Below are 22750 nucleotides of genomic sequence, written 5' to 3'. Positions count from 1 at the left end.
TGATTGAATATTCTATACAAGCACCTGGATCTTAGGTAAATGGGCTAAATGTGTTCCTTTATATAATTGTAAATTCTCAAAATTAAATATATCACAATTTTTATTTACGATTTAAAAATCGTTACTTATAAAATGCAGTAAAATCAAACACATCAAACAGCAATGGCCGCTAATTAGTGTATTACTTTTCAAGTTAGTGTATTAAAAACAAAACCTGGGATTTACCTGAAAACAAATCGAATTTTCTTGTAATAGCAACATCATATGGGGTACTAGAGCATGCACAAATCGTAATAATGTGTAGAATAGAAACTTAGTGGTATCTCATATGATAGTATGGTGTAAATGGTATGCTTAGCCTGAGTCGCTCGGCCTATCTCGAACAAAATCGCCATACGTAGCTATTGAAAAACGAGAGGATTCGCCGTAGTATCACGGCAATTTTTGACACGAAGATATAGGGATGATGACGCTGTGCAATACACACAAGCAAAATATTACGCAAATTACACAAGTGAAGGAGAACCTTACTGATGCTTAATCGTTTCCCCCGTATAATATAAGTAAAGTAGGTAATGGAGATACGCATCCTGCACCAGTGGCGGTACCATGAATTTTTTTTTGGGGGGGCATGGTGGGGGGGGGGCAAAGTGAATTTCTGGGGGTCGACAAATCTTGCGCCAAATTGCCGCAAAAAACGTAAATTTACGTAATTTTATGTTTTTTGCCTCAAAACTGGGGGGGCAAACTGGGGGGGACAAGAATAATATTTGGGGCGGGTGCCCCCCACCCCGTAGCGCCGCCACTGTCCTGCACAAGAACAAATAAACACTATGGGGAACGATTTTTGTATTCATATTTACAATTCGGTACTGACTATAAGGCCTCGTATCCATAGGCTGTTCCCTTGTGGCTTGTGCCCTTGTTCCGTGTTTACTTTTTCCCATGTGACCTGCCACACAGACAACGAACCTTTGTTTTGCTTAGTGGCCGCTACGGTTCGTTATCTGTGTGGCAGGTCACATGGGAAAAAGTAAACACGGAACAAGGGCACAAGCCACAAGGGAACAGCCTATGGATACGAGGCCTTAAGAAGAGTTATCAAAAACTACGTACGTTTATTCGGTAAACAAATTACACCAGCGTGTTTACTGTCCCCGCAGGTATGATCAGTTAGCACGTTTGTGTGGTTACATGTCAATAGATGATCCTCGAAACCATTGCACTGTACGTCATTGAGTATGATCTGCATAGGTCCGCTGCTGAATCGAGAATTGATTGTTGCTGTCTGTGCCCCTTTGTCGAACCCTAGCTGCTTGCAGACGACATCGGCATCCAGAATGTCCCATTCGTCACAGCATACAGCACTCCATTCCCCTTGATATTGCAATTCCACGCGCCCTTCATTTTCGGTAGCGCCACCAGTTAAACGGATGGTTCCTGTATCAGCTGGTAGAATGGTAACGATTTGGATTACTTTACCTCTTTCTGAGCTATGGAAATATTAATATCATGTTGCAACTTAGTCTCCTATAGAGGTTGTGCATATGACGTATCATCCCGTAAATATGGCGGACTACTCAAATGCATTCAACCAAAGCGTGATTGCAATCTACATAACAAATGCACTTCGATGAAATAATTATGTTGATGACAACATTTGATTGAATGGACTGCACTGCGCCATGATTACGGTAAAGGACACAAATGCACTTCGATGAAATAATTATGTTGATGACAACATTTGATTGAATGGACTGCACTGCGCTATGATTACGGTAAAGGACACCGGTTCAAATCCTTTGCTTGGAGCCAATCGATAAAAACATGCAGGGCCTCTAGATACTAAATTAACCACTGAGCAACTCATAGTGCACTTACGTCCACGGCGAATTCACCGTGACCTTTCCAGCCATAAACCCGCTTATTGAACATGTTGAAGATTAAACCGATATATGCAGTACTAAACCATTATATAGTAATCTATTGTCCAATGCAAATTTATTACCACCTGATCATATTGATCCAATGAGCGACCGAATTGTCCGCTACGGACGACTAATCCAATCGATAATGACTCTATTGACATGTACGAACAGAGCCCCACTGACCGAGTTTTGGGATATTTTTTCACTGGTTTGCAGCTGTTTGCTGTCATTTACTCATAAGGCGGAGTACCGTTATTATAAGGACTATGCCAATTATTTAAAGATTGACATGTAGAGAATAAGCCATAATTGATTGACAGAAAGTACTAAATTTGTACCTATGACGGTTTCATGACGCCAATCTTCAAACTACGATCAAAAAATGGCTGCCCGGTGAAGTAAAATGTGCATTGGAATAACACGGCGAGTTTGGGTAGATGGTAGGATTTCTTTTTAATAAAAATGTATGTTCCCCCGTTATTAAAGCTTGTACCGGATTGAAGTTTCAGATATTTGGAAAAGAATAAGTAATTGAAACAGAGAGAAAGTACTAAAATCATAGCTTTTATACTTTTGATATATGATACTAACTAGTTCATCCCCAATAGCTACGATACAGCGCTACCAGTAGGGTTCAATTGCCTATTGTGAGTGTCCCTGTGTTGTGTGCATACATGTAGTTAACAATAACTGCATGTGTCTTAAAAGGCTAACATGTGTATAATATATGATATATATTGGGTATTAATGCTCACAAGTGATGGTCCTGTCTGTTCTGGCGGCCTCACATTTTGTCGTCTTTGTTGTTGCTTTTCCACACACAACACACACACACACATCCACCCCCTTGCACTATTAATATCATGTCCGAGGACCTGAACAATGACGGACATTTTTACATGTCCAAATGTCCTCGGTGTCCAAAAGTGCTCAAAAAGTTGGTAATACAGGACAAGTGTTAAAACGGTTAACGCTGCGAGAACGTATGCTATAGAGGGGGTAATAGGGTATAAGGCACGAGGTCTTCGGTGTGTTGTTATGTTGGAGTTCTCAGAAGTAATGCTGGGCAAACACACTTAAACTTTGTGCCGTATTAGGCAAGTTTCTGAGAAAGCTTATTTATCATAATTATTTTATTATGTTTGACTAGGTACAATTAAGATACTAGCTTGTAGATCATCAATAAGTGTATTTATTAATTTTAACGATCTTCTTGGTTATTCGTAAGTACTCTTTTTTTGTTAACAACTTGTTGTTTATATCATAGTATATCAAATCGCTATTATAGGGGTCTGCTATTATTATTTTTTTATCAGTATTTTTTTTCTTGGATCATCCTGTATCAATAACTTACAATTATTCACACAGCTAACAACAACATCTTCCGAATGTCCACAAGTATGATTACCCCATCCGTTACTAGTGCATTGTACAAGACTTTGCTCTGTGCCTTTACATTTGACGTTGTCCAACCAAATGTTACCCGTGACATCGGGGATATTTTTGCCGTTAAACGCTCTGGAATAAAATTATGTAACTTAGTTGTGTGTTTACACATCATGTTGATCTCAACATACAGAAGAATACGAGTACCATATAAGGTGCAGCGAAACTCATTCCCTTCGGGCGGGTGACATATAAATCCCTCCAAGTAAATATTATCTTCCTCATGTCTTTACTCGCTCAACTTTTTTCTATTCTTTTCGTTCTTCGCTATCTACAGTTTATGTTAAACCAGTTTATTGTTATCTTAAGGTTACTCGGTAAAGAAAAACCTATTATATACAGGCTATATTCCATGCATGGTCATACTAACATATCCGTTTTACGCAAATATTCTCCCTTTCTGCGAAACATATAGGGTGTTTAACACAACTTACCTATCAGCATATTTAAAGCCTAATTGTCTGCATACAACGGTGGCGTCTCTGTAATCCCAATCATCATCACAAATTGTTCCCCATTTGTCATTATGAAATATTTCAACTCTGCCATTTACAAGGCGAACCGGATCTTTAAACGAAAATAATCACTCGACTCGTAAGCATGGTCTGCTCAAATAATGTATGGGTCACATATCAGTTTATGTCGGTAACTACATTACTTCACTCTTTATACTAATGCTCATGTAATGGATGGAATTCCCTCAGAGGTGTACAAGTTTGGTGGGTCATGCACCATCCAAGCCCTGTGCAGGTTTTTCCAAAACTGCTGGGGTGCAGCTGAACTACCCCAAGAATTTAAGAATGCTATGATTGTCACCATTTTTAAGAAGAGTGACCGCACACAGCAGTTCTGTATTCATTATTTATATATAGCTATTTATAAATCACCATAGGGTACATGGGCGCAGCCATTGCACAACATCGTATCAGCAAACAGTATCTAGATAAAGCATTCACTCTATACAAATGAATAGGAAAACAAGATGCCGGTATTCAGGAATTTTCACAAAAATGACATGTGCCAAAAATCTGAAGATTGGGGGATCCTGTAACTTACATATGTTATGAGAAACTGATTTTAGAGAAAAGTTACCGAAAGCGTTTAAAAATTTACCAAGCGCCATTTGTTTTATAATTGTTTTTATTCGGTAAAACACAAATTTTGAGCGACAAGTTGCTGAAGTCAACTGCCTTAACATTGAAAAGTACAGGAAGACCACCAACTGTGCTAGAGGTCAACTCTCCAGACATACTGGCGCCCAGCCATAATGGCAACCTCCATTGCTCTCTATTAAGAATTTATATATTGCTATTTATCAATAGTGAATACAGGACTGCACAGTGTGGCAACTATAGAGGAATGTCCCTGCTCTCAACTGCTGGTAAACATACTGCCTGAATGCCAATCTGGATTGAGAGCCAGTCGATCCACAATTGATCCAATCTTCACCCTGCGCCAGCTTCAGGGAAAATCAATAGAGCAGCAGATACCACTTTACATGGTCTTCATTGACTTCACCAAAGCATTCGACACCATCGATAGAGAACTATTTTGGAAACTACTGGACTGGAGCATTATGGTTGTCCAGATATCTTAGTCAAGATCATCCGTGAATTTCATGATGGAATGTAGGCAACTGTTCTAGTTGATGGTGATACAACCGAGTCCTTCTAGTTTGTCATGGTGTTAAGCAGGCATGTGTATTGGCACCAACCTTATTTGGTCTCTACCTGACAGTTGTTTTGGAAACTTCATCTAACAACTTATCAGATGGTCAGCATGGAGTTTTCCTCTGTTCTAGAACAGATGACAAATTGTTCAATCTGACTCGTCTCCGTGCCAGCCCCGATGTAAAGAAGTGTGTGTACAAGAGCTCCCATATGCTGATGATACCGTCCTGGTAGCTCAATCCATTGAAGACCGGCAGAACATGTTGGACTGTTTTGTGACTGCATCAGTAGCATATGGCCTTACAATCAACATCAGTAAAACATAGGTCATTTACCAACCTGCTCATGGCACTCAATACCAAGATCCTGATCTCTACATACATGGAGAACCTGTCAAATCTGTCACCAATTTCACCTGGGGAGTGTGATATCCATGGACAATTCCATCGATTTGGAGATCACAAGACGCATTCAGAGTATAAGACTTGTGACCAAAGGTAAGCTGTATCGCGTGTTTGTCCTATCCTGTCTCCTGTATTCTACTGAGACTTACACACTCTATTGGAGGCATATCAAGAGGTTAACCTCCATCCAACTTCGTCACCTTAGATGTATCGTGGGTATATCATGGCAGGACCGCGTTTCTAATGGAGAGGTGCTTCAAAGAGCCAAATTGGAGAGCGTAGAAGCCATCCTAGTTAAGAGCCAACTACGCTGGGTCTGTCATGTCGTGATGATGCCTGATGACAGATTACCAAAAGCTCTGATGTATGGTGAGCTCACAGAAGGAAAGAGAAAACGTGGTGGGCAGACATTTTGGTACAGAGATGTTGTGAAGCGTGATCTAAAGACAGCTGACATGGAAAGCTATTCCCCATTCCAGAAAAATACAGAACTAATTTTTTATCCTGTTTTGCCAAATGAAACAGCTAAATCCTAATCCTTTAGTTAGTCCTAACTGGAAATAAAAAAAGTTCACTATTTCACTAACTTCTTGAAAAAAGAGCCAAAAACATGCATTTTCAGCATGTTTTCTGACATATGATTCACAAAAATCAAAAAATAAATGACTGGTTATAAGAATGAAACATGTCTTTCCCAAAACTTAGAATGCATAAACTGAAATTAGTCTTAGTACAAGTCTTTGGGCTTGATTGTCACAGCATACGAAAAACACCCTAAAAACGCATGTTTTTGGCCCTTATTTCCAAAAATTGGCTAAAAATTAAAATTGGACTTTTATTGCTAGTTAGGACTAACTAAAGGATTAGGATTTAGCTATGTTTCATTTGGCAAAACAGGATGATATTTTTTTATTCCAAAAAATTAGTTCTGTATTTTTCTGGAATAGGGAGTAGTGACCGAGTCAGTTAGAGGAAGAAGATCCACGATGCTGGAAAAACAGTGGAGCGGAAGCGAAAGGAGACGTACCTAGAAGGAAGGAGAAATAGACATCCATCAACTTCGACAACTGTGCCTTCATCGACCTCGATGGGCAGCCGATGATGATGATGGATACTAAACCCCATCTTAGACTAACAGCTTCGATATGTCTTCACATCATAGTAAAAATTGGAAACCAATCTTTTTTTTTTCAACTTGGAGTGTTTGTTGCCGGCCTCGGGCCTGCCGGCACTGCGGCCTTGATGTTGTTTGTTGATTGATACTGGACCCCAGTATCAACAAAACACATCAAGACCGCAAGACCGGCAGGGGACTCTCATGCGATGAATAAACACTCCAAGTAGGACCCCAATATAAGGGCCCCGCAGGGCAAGAAAGCAATGAGTAACTAAGGGTGACGGACTGTCTCTGAAAAATATTAATGGTAAAACCTTGTGTATTTAGTGGCATTTCAACCGTATGACGCCGTACAGGGGTTTTAAGCGCCACATCAATGTATTCACGCGCATCAAGCTCCATCAAGACATTTATATTCTATATATAATTCTTTAGTATGTTACATAACGTTACCGTTGTTTGTGTATCAGGTTGAGTATGCGCAAGGAGGCGAGTGATATACTCCTCGACAATATCTTACCGATCAGGCCAGCTTAGTCTACCGAGCAACACATCTGCCCCGAGTTGTGTAACTTCCGTGATACAAAGGAGCAGGTTAGTTATTTGTTATATATGATGCGATCATGCAAAATCAGTCGGAACTCGGAAATATTGATTTTGAGATATAGTCAAACAAAGGCAATATGTGACCACTCAGCACAACTGAGCCCTGAAGTCGCCAATCATCATTTTTGAGATATTCAACCAAAATATTCTGCTTGAAATTAGCTTTAAAATGATGTATATCATGTCTATAGTACTATTTAAGTAGTGAAAAATCAATAAAACAGTCAATAAATCCTTTGTTTCCTATTGTTTATTGTTAAGTTCAATGGAGCATATCTCAATAGTGGCATTGGCGACATCCGGGCTCAGTTGTGATGGATGGTCACATATTTCCTTTTGTTTCCTTCTGTTTTGGAAACTTTTTATTTGCTCATATCTTTGGAAATGACTGTTCAATTTTAGTGGGGTTTTCTGCAAATGCTTTTTACTCTCCTATAAGAAACTGAAAATTCAATATTTCCGAGTTCCGAATGATTGAGCTTGATCGCACCACATATGTTGATTTATCAAATTACATTTCTACTGTAGTTATTCAAGCTGTGAATCTGGCCACATGGGAGTACGAGAATTATCAATTTAATAGTGAGCAAATAGTTTTCATTTGACAAACTTCTTATCTGTTTAATTGGACTGAGTGGCGTCACCAGGATTTGTTTTTTTGGTTTTTTTTTGGGAGGGGGGGGTCTTAGAGGGCAAAGTGAATTTCGGGAGGGGGACATTTTGCACAAACTTGCCGCAACAGTGGATTTTAATTTGGGTTTTTGCCTTAAGGGGGGTAAAACTGGGGGGGTAAGAAAAATATTTGAGGGCAAATGATCCCCCTTGTCACCCCAATCCCGCAGTGCCGCCACTGACTAGTTGGAGAACTTAATCAGGCGACGATCTTGTTTTATTATGGCTATGTTTAATCCCCAAAACGGCAGGAAAACCAATTGAAACTCCGCTCTGATGCTACAAGGTGAGTAAAAAAAGGTGCAATAGAGCAAAAAATCGATATTTATGTAAGAACCACTTTGAACTTTCCCATTATTGAAAGTTTCTATGAATGCCACACTCAATAGTCACCTTCTGTGAAAAAAATGAAGTGAATCACAACTACAGTTTAATTTTTACGAGTCCTTTTGCTGCGATACCCAATTTCATTATTTGTCCACGAGGTACCATGTATTTTGAATGAGAGCACACAGTTCACGATAAAGGCACCAGCTCTGAAACTGACTTTAACTTAAATAAGGTTGATTTTTGCGTTATTTTAATTTCTTTTTTCTGTTGAAACAAACTTTCTAACATTACTTTAAGTCCTTCATACATCACTCGACTCCAACTCCAGTTTTTTTAAATCCCAATATGTTCAACTCACAGGATATTTTATAATTCACTCCACTTCAATTTGCGCGCATTTCATTTCGACATTTGAAAAAATCCGCCTACAAATTTGTATGTTCTTGATAGAGAATAAACAAAGTAAAGGTAAAATGAAAATAACAACAAATAACGTTTCTTCTCCTTAAACAAGACCAAGGGCAATAACACTTTGGGTGCTCCATTTTATCATACCACTACACTCTTATTTCGCCAATTAAAAAAGTCTTAAACAATCTTAATCAATCTTAAACTCGTGTTAGTTACGTGGTCCTCTCGTCGAAATATTGGTTAAGGGCCCTTAATTTTCTTGTTGTTTAAGGCTCAAATCAATAGTTGGTTAAAACTTTTAACCAATAAATGCATATAGCACTTTAACCAGCTTCAAGTTTAAGTGCTTAACCAACTAGGTTGTTTAAGGTCTTTTAATCAATATTTGCTTAATAACTCTAAACAGATAATGATTTATATGTTCTATTTTATCTAAGGATTGTTTAAGAAATACAACTGCTTAATCAATGGTTGTATTGGATTTAATTATGATTGGGACTTTCTTTCTTTCTTTTTAAAAATTTTTTTATACTGAAACATAATTCATGATAGATTTGAAGTCATCAGATCTTGGTCAACTGTGAGATTCGTTCAAAAATACAATTTCATGCATAAAGTGGTTTTTTTATCAGTTCAACCCGCTATGTATCCGGGCAATGTATCCGAGTAAAAAATTAAAATCTAGTAAGCCTTTCTCTCTCGCATGCATTACGATACAATGCTAAAATACAATACATCAACGCTAATAAATTCACACACTCGATACGGTATCCAGCATACCGATACTTCAATGCATCTCGTCTACATTGTAAGCTATTGTGCGTATGCCCAAAACTGAACATCGCGGTACACACATTGGTGATATACATGTACCGTGCACGTAGAACAGTACAGTACAGTATCGCTAGAATGTCAATCCCAATGACGTTGTTAAATCTAGCAAATGAACGCATCAATATCCATCCTTTATGTCTCAATGATGTCTATGCATAACTTATCAAACGAATCTCGAGTTTGGTGCAACCTGATTGACTCAAACCTACCTATTTGAACGAAGTTTCAGGATACCATAAGCAGCACGACCAGCATTCACTCGTGGCCGCCATTTGCTTTTGTCATTTTAAACAATAATTGGTTAAAATTCCGTGGCGCGAGATGTATCGTTAAACAGGTAAAGTACAACTCCACTAAACATTACACAGTTTAACGCCTTTTAACGTAACAAAAAATAACCACCTTTATACGCTCGAGTTTAACAGTCTTTTAACATACGTTAAACTTTGCAGATTAAGCGCAAAATCACGCCTTTGAACATTAATTGTTTTAAAATCTTAAACTTTTCTTCTTATACTTGGCGACTGTTAACTGCCGGAACAAGAGTGTATAGGGAAATATCAAAGAACACCGCTAACCTGATATATTTTCGTATCTACAATCCCCGAAAAATGTCCTTGAAACGCTTTAGGCATCTTGAATGAAATCAAAAGTGTATTTTTAATGTGCATAAAGATGTTCAATATTTGGAATTAGAAGAAAGCTGGGCCATCAATTAACACCTTTCCCTTCCCCACCCCCCATCATTCAATGTTGCGACACTTTGGAGACACGCTGAACACATTTGCACGTTTCAACATTGCACGGGGGAGTGGGGGGACTTATTTTCCCCTAAAGACGCTTTAACGTTTCAAGACATATTTCGGGGATTGTAGTCAGTGAGTGCGTATTTTACGCTTTATATCTAGTCAGTGAGAGCGTATTTCGCAAGCCCGATATGCGTGTACGGCGAGGTACGCGTATAAAGGCGATTCGCGTAAACCAGGCGCGTAAAATGCACGCAATCTGTAATACGCGGAACAGTCATCTATTTTTTGTAATGTTTTTCCTATTTAGCAGCAATTAAAATGTTTAAAAACGTTAAGAAAAACGCAGTTGTTCCAAATCTACCTTACACAGAGTGGGCTGACATTCAAAATTTAGATGTCTCTTGGACAAACATTAAAATTGGGTATCGCTATAAAATGTGTCATAAAAACAAAACGGTAAATGCTAATTCCTTGATTTTTTCACACAAGGTCACTAATGGATATACAATTTACTAAAAGGTTCAACTCGGTTCTTAAATAAAAATGGATTATTTTCTCTATTGCACTTTTTTTTACTCACCCTGTACAATGCAACAGTTAGCTGTTCAAAACGTTTAAATGATCAACATTTTGCCAGCCATTACACAAGTTGTGAATCTAACTTTTAGCAGTTCCTACTACCGCTAACTGATTAAAAAAAAAAAACTCACCGGGTTTGACACACGATACAGAAACGTCTTTTGTATGCAAACAATTGCTGTTTCCAAATCCAGCATGTAGGCACTCCAAAATTGTAGTCTCATTACCCTTGCATGACAAATCATCTAACCAAATTGGTTGGGAGTTTTGACCACCGCCAGATGAACTGAAACCTATAGCTGAAATTGATCCAAGCATTTTGCAAATGACGGTGGCATCCTGCATATCAAATTCGTCAAAACAAACGGTGCCCCAAAGGTTAACGTAATTAAGCTCCACTCGCCCATCGAATTGGGATTCGCCGTCAACAAGGCGGACTTCAACTTTGTCAACTGCCATAAAAAAAAAAGACAGAATTCCAAATGGTCAATTAGTTTCATCTTCTTCTTCTTCCTCCTCCTCCCCCTTTCCTTCCCTCCTCCTCCTCCTATTCTAATCCGCTACCACATAGTGACCGCGCAAACTATGGAACCGCTTGCTGTGTCGCAGTCCTGAAAATAATCGTCGCAATTCTGGAATTGTGACAGTTCTAGGTTTGTGACGCAGCCTGTCAAAAACATGGAATTGTCACAATTCTTGGGAATTGTGGCAGATCATACTGCAGTTACTGTCCGTTTTCCTATACACAATACACAGTGCTCTTTCCCATTGACGCGTGACCTTTACAAATAGCCCTACGTTAACAGTATGGGGATATGACTAGTTAACGTCGCTGTGTGAAAAATAACCGGCCAATATTAAAAGTACTCTTCTAAGGTTCTAGAAAATATAGTTTTTAACATGTCCTAAATTTTTAGCTAATTTAGATGTTTGGAAATATTCGTACTTTGGTGTTTTAGTTAATGTTATAGGTAATAGTACATTGCCTAGTTAACGTCGCTGTGTGAAAAATAACCGGCCAATATTAAAAGTACTCTTCTAAAATTCTAGACAATATGTGACTCGATCAAGGGAAATGAGTCGGATGTTGCTAATATTGATATTGAGGTATTGGCAAAGAAAGTGTAAAAATTCTTTTGTTTTATATTGTTTTCAGCGATTAATAAATTGATGTAACTTTGCAAAGAAAAATCGTATCAACATGGGGTTTTCAGTTTCTGAAAGCTCTAAATGTCCTCTTTAGAAACATATGTAAAGCTCATTTTCCACCAGGGTCGACATGCGACTCATTCCCCTTGATCATGTCACATATAGTTTTGTAACATGTCCTAAATTTTTAGCAAATTTAGATGTTTGGAAATACTCGTACTTTGGTGTTTTAGGAAGGATATGTAAACGACAGATAACACCAAAAATATGAAGAAATTATTTCTAAACCGTGTTAAGTCAAAAATCATTATGTTGCTCATTTTCAAGAATGCTGGTTTACAAAAAGCACGACATTGTCTGATTTCGTGAACAAAGCCACACATAACATTGTTTCCTTTCGTTTCCTTTATAATCGGTTACCCAACTGAAGCTATGAATACCAGTTTTATTGCGATATCGCACATGAAAACAGTCACTTGTGCACAACCAGAGAAGATCCGATTTAATCAGTTGAGCTGTTTCAATGAGTGTTATCTTGGTTTAATAGCTTTTAATGGGGTTAAGTCCTGCAAAGGTCGAGATGAATTCTACTGTAGACATGACTGCATCATGTATAGTTTGTGACGCAGCCTGTCAACAACTTGAAATTGTCACAATTCTTGCAATTGTGACAGTGTCCACTGTCAAGCAAAAATAACTAATAAAATTAGCTTGCCTGGCATTTGGTTTTGATATATTCCTAGTCGCGTATTGAACAACATGTTGAACATGTTGAAATGTTGACCTTTGTGCGCGACTACTGTCACACGACGTATTACATGGTTCATTTTTTCCTCTAAACAAACTTTCGTAGTCAATTGTCCATTGTTGGATATTTACCCCGAAGTGATAATTATGTGAGCACTTTCAATTGTTGACTCTTGTATAACCCTATGGGGTAATTTTGGGTCATTTATTTAAAAATGCCCAAGGGTGCCATATATATAGAAAGCACAATAAAACAGTGTACGGACGAAGCTTTTGATTGAAGTCAAATATTCCCAGTACCAGACTATGATATCTATCATTTACAGAAAAGCATACGACTGGCGTTTGCGCAAAGTTGTAGATATATTCCATTTTGGTGATCGTGACATGCATTTTTTCTCCTTTCTTAGGCTATTTCGAGTACAATTAACAGTATTTGTTTCTGCAATAATTCAACTTTTACACGTTACTCTTTGCTATCTACTCAATTTTCTGTGGGCTCATACGGGAATTAAATGAGAAATGACTCGTGTATTCCATATTGAGTGTTTGCAGGCTTATTTTAAACATTTTGTTACGTAACAGCAGAGGTCACGCCGGTAATAATTACCAGAATTGACCGAAGTTGCCGTCGCACTGCTTGTAGTCCAGTTATTTACATTGTTGGGCTACTAAACAGTAACCCATCATGAATCTGCCTCCTCTCCTGCATTACCTTGCTGTGGATCCCGTTTCTTTTTGGCTACCATGATCTCATTTGTTGTTTATAATTTATCATTATGTTGTTATATATAATGATTTTTTTCCTTGATTGTCCGAGTCATCCTAAATATTGCATCTGTTTTCCGTTTTTACTCAATAACTCTGGAACGGAATATTGCATTAACATCATATTTCACACATAAACAGTTAATAGATAGGGCTTTATGATGAGTACAAAAAATAGGGTGTGGTCATTAAAAACATCGCTAATGCCTGATTTTGTGTCATGGCTTAGGTCTGAATTACACGAGAATTTTTGGCACAAAAGAAAGAATAATTTTTAAATGCAGTATATTACATCGAATTGCTTCTAATGTAAACGATAAAAAAAGAACTGAATGGGCAATTATTACTTCAAGTTAAAGGAATTGCACCGTATATATAGGCCTATGTTGCATATGTCCATATACAAAAAACAATCACCAGTGCGGCAATTATGGGGATATTTGTACAGTGCCGGTTATGCCGTAAAATGGAGGTAGAAATACAGACAGAAAAAAACCAAGCACGGACATAAAAATCAATAGAATGTCAAAAATAATATAATGAAGGATATTTTAAAATACTAATAAAAAAGAAAAGAAAAAGAAATGTAAATACATTCAGGGACTCGAACCCGTGTTCCACTGCGCCTGTGTCAGACGCCGTATCCGCTCGGCCGGCCACAGAGCCGTGTTATATCAACAGGCTTAAAATATAATATAATACTATTCAAGATGCATGTAAATATAAATATACGCTCTACAGACGATATACAGTAAAAAAACCACATTTGACGGCATTTGTTTCATTAACTGTATATTTATCATATAGCAGGTGTTGGCTGACATTGTACTCCACATTTAGTTCAGTTTATGGCCGGGATATATGACTTCGGGGCAAATTCGAACGATATACACGTCTTTGAAGTAAAGAACTTTAATATAGTATAACTTTCTTTACTTCTATAGATGTGTATATCGTTCGATTTTGTCACGAAGTCATTAAATCCCGGCCAAAAACTGAACTAAATGTAGAGCACAATGTCAGTCAACACCTGCTTTATGATAAATATGCAGTTGATGAAACAAATGTCGTAAAAATGTGGTTTTTTTACTGTATATCGTCTGTATAGAGAGTATATATTCAACGTTCCCTTCCTAAAATCATATACACCCATCCGAGAAGCGTTTACTGTATTTGGCCCTCTATTGACGGCAACACAGGGACCAGAGCGGGAGATTTAATTCGTAATTCAATACTCATGATTGTGTATTGAATATCACTGTTGTGTACAATTCCCGGGTACAATTCTGTATAACACAGTGCAATAAATAATGGATGGAACCCCGACCTCGGGATACCGCCGTTTTACATCGGTGACACCGCAGTAATGCCGAAGTCGGATAGGTGTATAGGAAGAGTGACCACGGCCCACGGTCGCCTGTGCTTCCTGAATGAAGTGTGTTACCTTGTCTAGATCCATACACTTCAACCTCACATAACTGCAAGCTCCCTGTTTTACCAACCAGCTGAACACTCAGATAACGACCCACTTTCTCTGCTTCACAGTTGAACCAAATAGGTCTCCCGTAATAATAGCTAACCTGTCCACACTGTGTGTAGTTTTTTAGATCATCTGGGTTCCATGTCTTACTCAAACGGACAACAGCACCATTAATTCTGTAGCCTTGAAAGTAAGCAGCAAGAGTACAACAAGAATCAACCTACATTTAATAAATATGTACAATATAAATATATCATATCGACTTAAGGTTACCATAATATGGGGCTTTCATGCCTTGATTCCTTAGGGAGGTGGATAGGGGGTCACGAGGGGGCGTTAACGGTTTGATGCTGGAGGAAGGGACACAAGCAGTTTTACAGCAATTTTTCTATGGGATTTTCTCAATTTTAAAATATATTGACGCTTCAGCTACAGTCTGGAAAATGTGTTGATTTTAAATTAGGTTTAAAAAATTGTTTGATTGGCGTAACATAAAAAAAGGTAGACAGGTAGGGACTTTTTTCCTTTTAAAACTGTAAATCAATCTACTTTTCCCTAACCCTAATCCGCTTAACGGTCCATTCAAATTAGCTGCTATTTACCCCCCCCCGAGATACTGCACTACGAGGGAACTTTGCAGCTGGTCCTTGGTATTAACTACAGGTCCTTGGTATTAAACTAGAGGTTGGGAGTGCAAAGCCTTACTGTGAACTTCCCATAATAGGGAATACCAAATGGACACTGCGTTACTAGGTTCTTCAAATATCTCCTTAAACACATTTGTCTAAGATTAATGTCATGGTGTTAAAACAGATCGTAGTCCAAACGTTGACAACTCTGTGCAACTTGCAGTATTCATTAATAATTTTAATAACAATGGTCACGGGATAGGCCTAAATATACTCCAGCGATAAAACTATGCAAGTGCATGAACTATCAAACCATTTCAAATACAGATCATTGCTGTATTGATTTGATAATTCTGGTATCTAATGTATTAGTGTTTTAATTAACGAAATTAAAGTTTGGCTTTAAATTTCTTTACCAGGAGCGCTTTCGAGGAACTTCCTCGTCATCAGCCGATGTTGTTAACATCAGGTGATCAGGTGACATCACACTTGATGACGTCACCGAAGTCGGAAGTTTCCTGCCCCTGGTGCCGCTGGTTTGATCAGGTTGTCCCACACAGGATCTAGTTCCAATCCTGTGTCTCGGTTCACTGAAGGCCCCTGTTGCTTGATCTGGATAGCTTCCAGGACCCTCCTGGGAAATTCTTTTGTTTCTTTCTCCAGTACTTTTACGTTGTCCCAGTCTATTTGGTGCGTGTTTTTGCTCGCTTTTACATGTTCTTGTACCGCCGATTTAGAACCAGCCGCTTTCGACTTGTGCTCCGCAAGTCGTTTTTTAGCTTCCTGCCCGACTCTCCGATGTATGTGGCATGACAATTAGCACATGCAATTTTGTAGACTGTTCCCGACTGTTTCAACTTGTCTACCTTGTCTTTCGGGGAGACCAAGGTCTGACGTAATGTCTGATGTGGTTTGAATGCGGTTGGCACACCTGCTGTGTTGAACGCTCTACGTAGACGTTCAGAGGTTTCTTCAATGTAAGGCAAGGTGACAGTGAAGGCCCTACTCGCGGACTCGGACACAGTTTCCTGTGAGTTAGATTTATTTTTCTTTTCACGAGCACGTAAGAAAGTCCAATCTCTGTATCCACAACTACGGAGCGCTGACTTAATGTGCGATACCTCCTCTTCCTTATCCGATGGGTCCGTCACTATTTCACTTCTGTGAATCAACGTTCTGACGCTTAATTTGTGTTCCAGAGGGTGGTGCGACTCAAGTATTGGTCAAGTATTGGTCAGTGTGTGTTGGTTTTCTGAAGATTTTGATCTTCACACTGCCGTCGCTAACCCGCACGATCAAAGTATCGAGGAAACTTCCGACTTCGGTGACGTCATCAAGTGTGATGTCACCTGATCAGGTTGGTCACTAGTCGTTTCCAAAAAGACATCAGAGCTAACAACATCGGCTGATGACGAGGAAGTTCCTCGAAAGCGAGTAGTGTTGAAGTTTAAATTAATAATTTTCATTGTTATTAACACTACGTATGAATCTGCAACAGATAAGTTGTTTGTATTTGTGAAGATCTCCTAACTAAAGGGTTACACACTACTTCCAACATTACTTACTGCAACAATTATGTCCATAGACTTTTATATAGGTAATGTTGTAAAAATTGCCCAAATCAACTTGCCACCATGGCTCCCAAGTGATATCTGTAAAAAAATAGAAAGAATTATTATTAACAATAAAGGGGCTTTCTTTGTTAACCCGACCCAAATCATATCTGTAAAGAGCAGAATAATCAAATTATATTAGTGGCTTCATCCTATCCCTAAAGTCGCGTTGCATATACCGCGGCATGCAGCACAAATCAGTCTAAATCAACGTCTTGCGATCGTTAGCCGCGGCGTTTGTATCAAAAGTGGTCAACCACATCATTATTTTGTTATAGGGGAGATGTCATATACACATCTTATTGGATTATCTGCATGTATGAAAGAAGTCAAAATTTTTACACCTCACTGTTGCTTTATTATAATGATTGTTACAAACAAAATGGATCATGTATTCTTTCTTATGTTCAATAATCCTTGATTGTTTCTAATATGGCCAAATGTGAGAACGTTCAGCTTTGTCCGCGCGTTCATTTCTTACGTGCAAAATCTTCAATTCAGCAATGTGTGGACAAAGTCAAAAATAAAGGTTCATGGAATTTGCCTAAATCTTGTGATAGGAAAGGTATTTGGGTCTAATGATTTTGTAACTTGATCAAAAATTCAAAAATCCCTTGTTGCCATGGTAACGGTTCTTTGAACATTGCCACAGGGAAAGTATGTTTTTTCAGTTTTTCAAGTATGGAACAATTTAAATTGCTCCTGATAAATGCCTATGTATTAGACGTTACAAAAATAGTATTGCCAGTTTTCTCACCCACCTAGAATATTGTGTAATATGCAATGCAAAATCCCTCTTTTTTGCAATTTTTTTCATTAGTAAAAGTTGTATAACTTTAAAATTCAATAACTCTAAAGAAGAAGTTTGCTGATTAAAGTCAGGGGTTGGATGAGAATAACCATGAATGGGGATGATCAACCAACCAATACAAAAATAGGGTCTTTACCCCATAACGAAGTTTTACTTTAAAGAAAGTTCGCTATTTTCGATAAAAATTAGCTAATAACATAGCACTTTCACAGTATAAAATTCCTTTATTGGCTTGTGATTTGCAAACAACATGCCCAGAATAGTTCATTGGCCAATCATAACCATAGGTCATCATTTATTTAAGTATATATAAACATTTTCACTAAGTAAACTGCCAGTGACCCCTCCCCCAGCCATATGGTTGATATGCATGATCATGAAAAATGCGCAAAGTTAGGCCACAAAATGGTTACCATGGGCATTAATTTTTTTGGTCGTGGTTATCTGTCTTTTACAATCTCTACTCTTCCTAAACAATGGATAAATCGATAATAACCATTGAAACCAAATAAAACGCATTATATTTTAGTTGGTCAATTGGTCATTAAAACCTACACCACTACTCTGGAGTATAGGCTAGGGGGTTTCCATGTATGTGTATAATAATCATTTCTTCTTCTTATTTAGGCCTATATTCACTACTGGACTCATTAGTTGACTTTATCTGAAATACCTCACCAATAATCTAAATATGATGTAAACATAAATTTCGTGGATTTTTGATAAGTGTTTTTTACCAGTTGTTTCTACCTTATCTGGCGTTTATAGCAACCAACTGCAACTGACAGTACCAAGTAACATTTTTCTCTGTTTTATACTATATTTATGTATACTATGTTTTATCTATAAATTTAGTTCTAAGACTGCATGATACTAAAAACAAATCTCAAATGGAAGAAAGATCAAACATTGTACAAAACAATATAAAAATGTTTATAAAAACATGGAGGACTGGGCAATGCACTTGAATTATTGTTTTTAAAATGCAATGTCATAGTGGTTTTTTTTAAAGTTAAATGTGGACATGGTGAAGCCATTGCCAACCCATCATAAAGTGATGCTCCTAAGTCTTTACTTTGTGTAGAATGTTAGAATTATAAACAGAGTCGCTCATGTGTGGGATTTTCTAATGAGATCATGAACAGTGGCTAACAGATGTCTGTGAGAGTTTTATTTTTCATCTTACTCTAAATGGGTATTTCTCTGAAAAGGTGTACTATTGGAAGATAGGCAAATATGAATTTGAAAATGATTATAAAAATGTTTCCTTTACATATCTGTAAGGATGTAAGTCTCTAGTGCATGAAAACAATATTTGGCGCAATCTTTAGAGCGCCCTCTATATTATAGAGGGCGTAATCTGCAGGTTGTGCCAGGTGAGCATCATCTCCGTCACATTTAGGCCAAAAAAGGAAACAAGGACAAAAAATTGTTAAAACTCTTAATTATGAGTTTTATGGATAACTTGTAAGTTGCTTGATTCATGTTTGCTTTTTTGATTAAAAAAATATGATTTTGTACTTTCGTCATTTAGTTGGGACAATGAGAGGCAGGCTGTACGGAAAATGTCATATCTGTTAGTATTTTTTTATACAAACTTAAGTATATTCATAATTTTGCTTGAAATAACTAAATAAATTTCTATTGACATAGTAAACACATACAATATCAATTACATTTCCAAATAGTAAATTCCATGTTGTCTGGGTCAAAGGTGAAATAAAGGTCAACAACAATTGTGATGGAGATGACAATGCTGTGATGGAGATGATAGTGATGTGACGGAGATGATATTTCTACACAAATTCCTATAGAGAATCATCTCCGTCACAGACATTTGATTTCAGTAATGTTTTCACACTACTTGAAAATGAAATTCATATAGATGAGAAGGTTTAGAATTGGTAAGCATTTTCTGATAAACTAAACTGGACTTCGCTGTATCTGAAGATCTGGTGATGTGATGGAGATGATGGTGATGTGACGGAGATGATATTTCTACACGAATTCCTATAGAGAATCATCTCCGCCACGGCAAATTGTGACGCCAACTGATGTAGCGGAGATGATGGTTCAGACATTGCTTACGATTAATAGCAGGGTTAAGCTTACCCACGTGTTACATATCACCACAACAGCTTGTGGGACATATTCAACCATCATTATTTTCCGGAAAAATTCAACAATAAGACTTATATCAAATTGATCAGAAACGTTTGGAGATGATGTTGAATAAAGGTACGCGCGTGTATACTTGCAGATACCCTCAAAATTGGCAGGAAAAGAGTGCCAATGTGCACCTATTCCGGGTTGATGTTTTTCTTTGTCTGTAAAAGGCAGCGTACAGGGTCAAATTATTGACCTCTGATATTTGGTCTTCACCTCCAGCCGTTTTGATGCCAATGTGACGGCAATGATGCAAAACCAAGGGACAGCAATTTTTGACACAAATTTTGAATTATTCCATAAAATTGACTTTAGAAGTGGTTTTAAGCATTTAAACCTTCTTAGACATGATATTTACCCCAGTCAGTGGTAATTTTCACTTCCCACACTTGCTCACAAAAATACTACAAAATCACTAAAATTCGGTGCGTGACATCGGGACATGGGGTTTTCAGGGGGGTCGTCAGATATTGAAGAATTTTTTGACCCCAAGAAATTAATTTTTCCCCACTTGGATGTTCTTAACTATTTTTATACATACAAAAGTCCATGACTAAGCCAAAAAAGAAAAAAAAATCCGCTTTTAAAACTTTTATGAGCGCCGAAAGTCGCGGGACTTAAAAGTTCCCCTTTTCAGAGAATCACCCAAATAATGTTTACATCTTTTATATATATTCCATACGTGCAATAGTATTTAAACTTTTGATCTTCTTGTATGCTTTGATATGTTTTATTGGTGTAGTTGCTTTGGAGCGAGTGGTCATACCCTCATTAGGGGTTTGGTGCTTTTTTCCATCTCTTTCTCTCTCACCCCTCTGGGATCATGATGACTCGCCCCAACACGACTCCTTCTTTTTACTGTTATTTATTTTGAATAATGTATTTCTTCACGTGCAATATCATATTTATTGGTCATTACTATTTGAATAATTTTATCCTTGGGGTGAAACCACCTCCTTTCCACCATTTTCCCAGGTCCAGTTGATCGCACTTTTAGCTGCGGACCTCTCTTTCTGTGGGTTCTGGTTACATGATGAGGTTTCGCCCTTGGTTTTATTTTTGTGTACTTTAAGGGGTACTGCACCCTGTGGTTAATTGTGACTATTTTTGCATTTGTCTCAGAAAGTAGTAGCACACTGGTGGCGGGGGTTGTGTATGTTGTTGGGGCGGGGAGTCCAATTGCTGCACTGGGGTTTCGGTGGCTCGGGACGGGCGGTTCAGTGTATATGATTGGAAACGGGGTACATCCTATCGGTACCTTATTTCTTATCATGAATAACGGACCGCTTGTCTTGGGTCACTGAGATTCCGGTGTGGTGGTTGGATTCCTTGCCCCTGTGATGTGCATGACTTTTGTTGCCACTGTGTTGTTGGTTTTTGGGAGGGATGCGAGAGTGGACACGGGTTTATCGGGGGGTGTAGTACCCGTCTAAGTGATATTTTCTGATATTTAAATCTATGTCATGCTTTTTGTTATTTTTTAATGATTGTAAATTTCACAGCAATTCAGCTTTTATCTGCTACCGTGTCTTTTAATAAACCATGAATGAATAATCTATTTGTCCCCAAAGTAATAGGAGTAATGGGATGATAAAGCTCTGGCTTTTACACTGCTTGCTTCAGGCTCTTGATATACCATTGTACCTGCAGGTTCTGCAAGTTCATCATTGATCTCTCGGAAAAAATACCACTTATTTGTTGTGGGGTCAGACACTCATTTCAGATGTAGGCCAACTAAATGCCCTCTTGTTGCTATTTTACATCCGCCAAAAAACGCATTTGCTTAGCAACAGCAGAAGGGTTTCTCTATTCCCAGCCCGGATTCCCAGTGACCTCCCCATGCTCAAACCCATCAATAATAAATTCTTTTTGCTTCTTGGAATTTTGTTTTGCTGACTTTAGGGCCAATTCATGATCTAATCATATCTCTGATTCAGAAAGAATGCATTGCTGTCCGCTTGTATTTCCTCTTATCTTGGCTAGAAGACTTTTTTAATTTTGGTGTCTATAATTTTGTCATATTTTCCTGACGGAATGTGAGCTACTAGCGTCAACGCTTCAACGATTTATGTATGTCGTTGTGCATGTGTCCTTGGGCAACTGAATAGCGTTTTCAATAGACCTCTTGAATCTACCATAGTAGATTCATCTACTAAAGATAAAGCTCCACATACTTTCTAATGCTGATTGGTGTTCTCGTAGAAATTGGTGAACACTGTTGCTTGTACCGGGTAGCTAGCTGCCTGATGTTAAAAGCAGCACATAGTACATGATGTTGATGATTTTCAAGTGTTTCTTGGTTAACATTTTCTGATGTTGAATTCCCAGAAGATCCGATCTGCTGGAGATGAAACTTTAGTCCTTCCTGATGTTGAGAGGCTAGGCTTAAAACGGCATGCCAAAAAGAACTGCCTGCCCTATCGGCCTGCCAACTAATCGTTGCCCCCCCCACACACACATGCCAAATGTTTGAGTTCCCAATTTGCAAACCTTATAATAATGGTCTAGATGTACATGTATAATGCAAGCGTAGCGAGCAAGGAATTTTGCATATTTGAACATTTCTGCACTGTTTTTCTAAGCCCTGATTAGAGCGTGTATATAGTATAGTCTGCCCAGTAAATGTGCTCCAATGTCCATT

At 38.1% G+C, this 22750-nt stretch overlaps 1 protein-coding gene across 1 annotated transcript in view; it reads right to left on the bottom strand.

Moving 5' to 3' along the window:
• Positions 1 to 22750, bottom strand: part of LOC140143486 (scavenger receptor cysteine-rich domain-containing protein DMBT1-like) — a 98618-nt gene that overhangs the window by 59898 nt on the left and 15970 nt on the right. Inside the window, exons 3-8 of the mRNA XM_072165321.1 lie at positions 17085 to 17171; positions 14855 to 15073; positions 10878 to 11198; positions 3809 to 3941; positions 3283 to 3446; positions 1117 to 1449 (exon numbers count right to left, since the gene is read on the bottom strand). Of these exons, the coding sequence (XP_072021422.1) occupies positions 1117 to 1449; positions 3283 to 3446; positions 3809 to 3941; positions 10878 to 11198; positions 14855 to 15073; positions 17085 to 17171 (1257 nt within the window). The remainder of the gene's footprint in view (positions 1 to 1116; positions 1450 to 3282; positions 3447 to 3808; positions 3942 to 10877; positions 11199 to 14854; positions 15074 to 17084; positions 17172 to 22750) is intronic.

The sequence above is a fragment of the Amphiura filiformis genome, chromosome 2, assembly GCF_039555335.1.
Source record: "Amphiura filiformis chromosome 2, Afil_fr2py, whole genome shotgun sequence".
Classification (NCBI taxonomy): domain Eukaryota; kingdom Metazoa; phylum Echinodermata; class Ophiuroidea; order Amphilepidida; family Amphiuridae; genus Amphiura; species Amphiura filiformis.
This window is presented reverse-complemented; position numbering and strand designations above follow the sequence as displayed.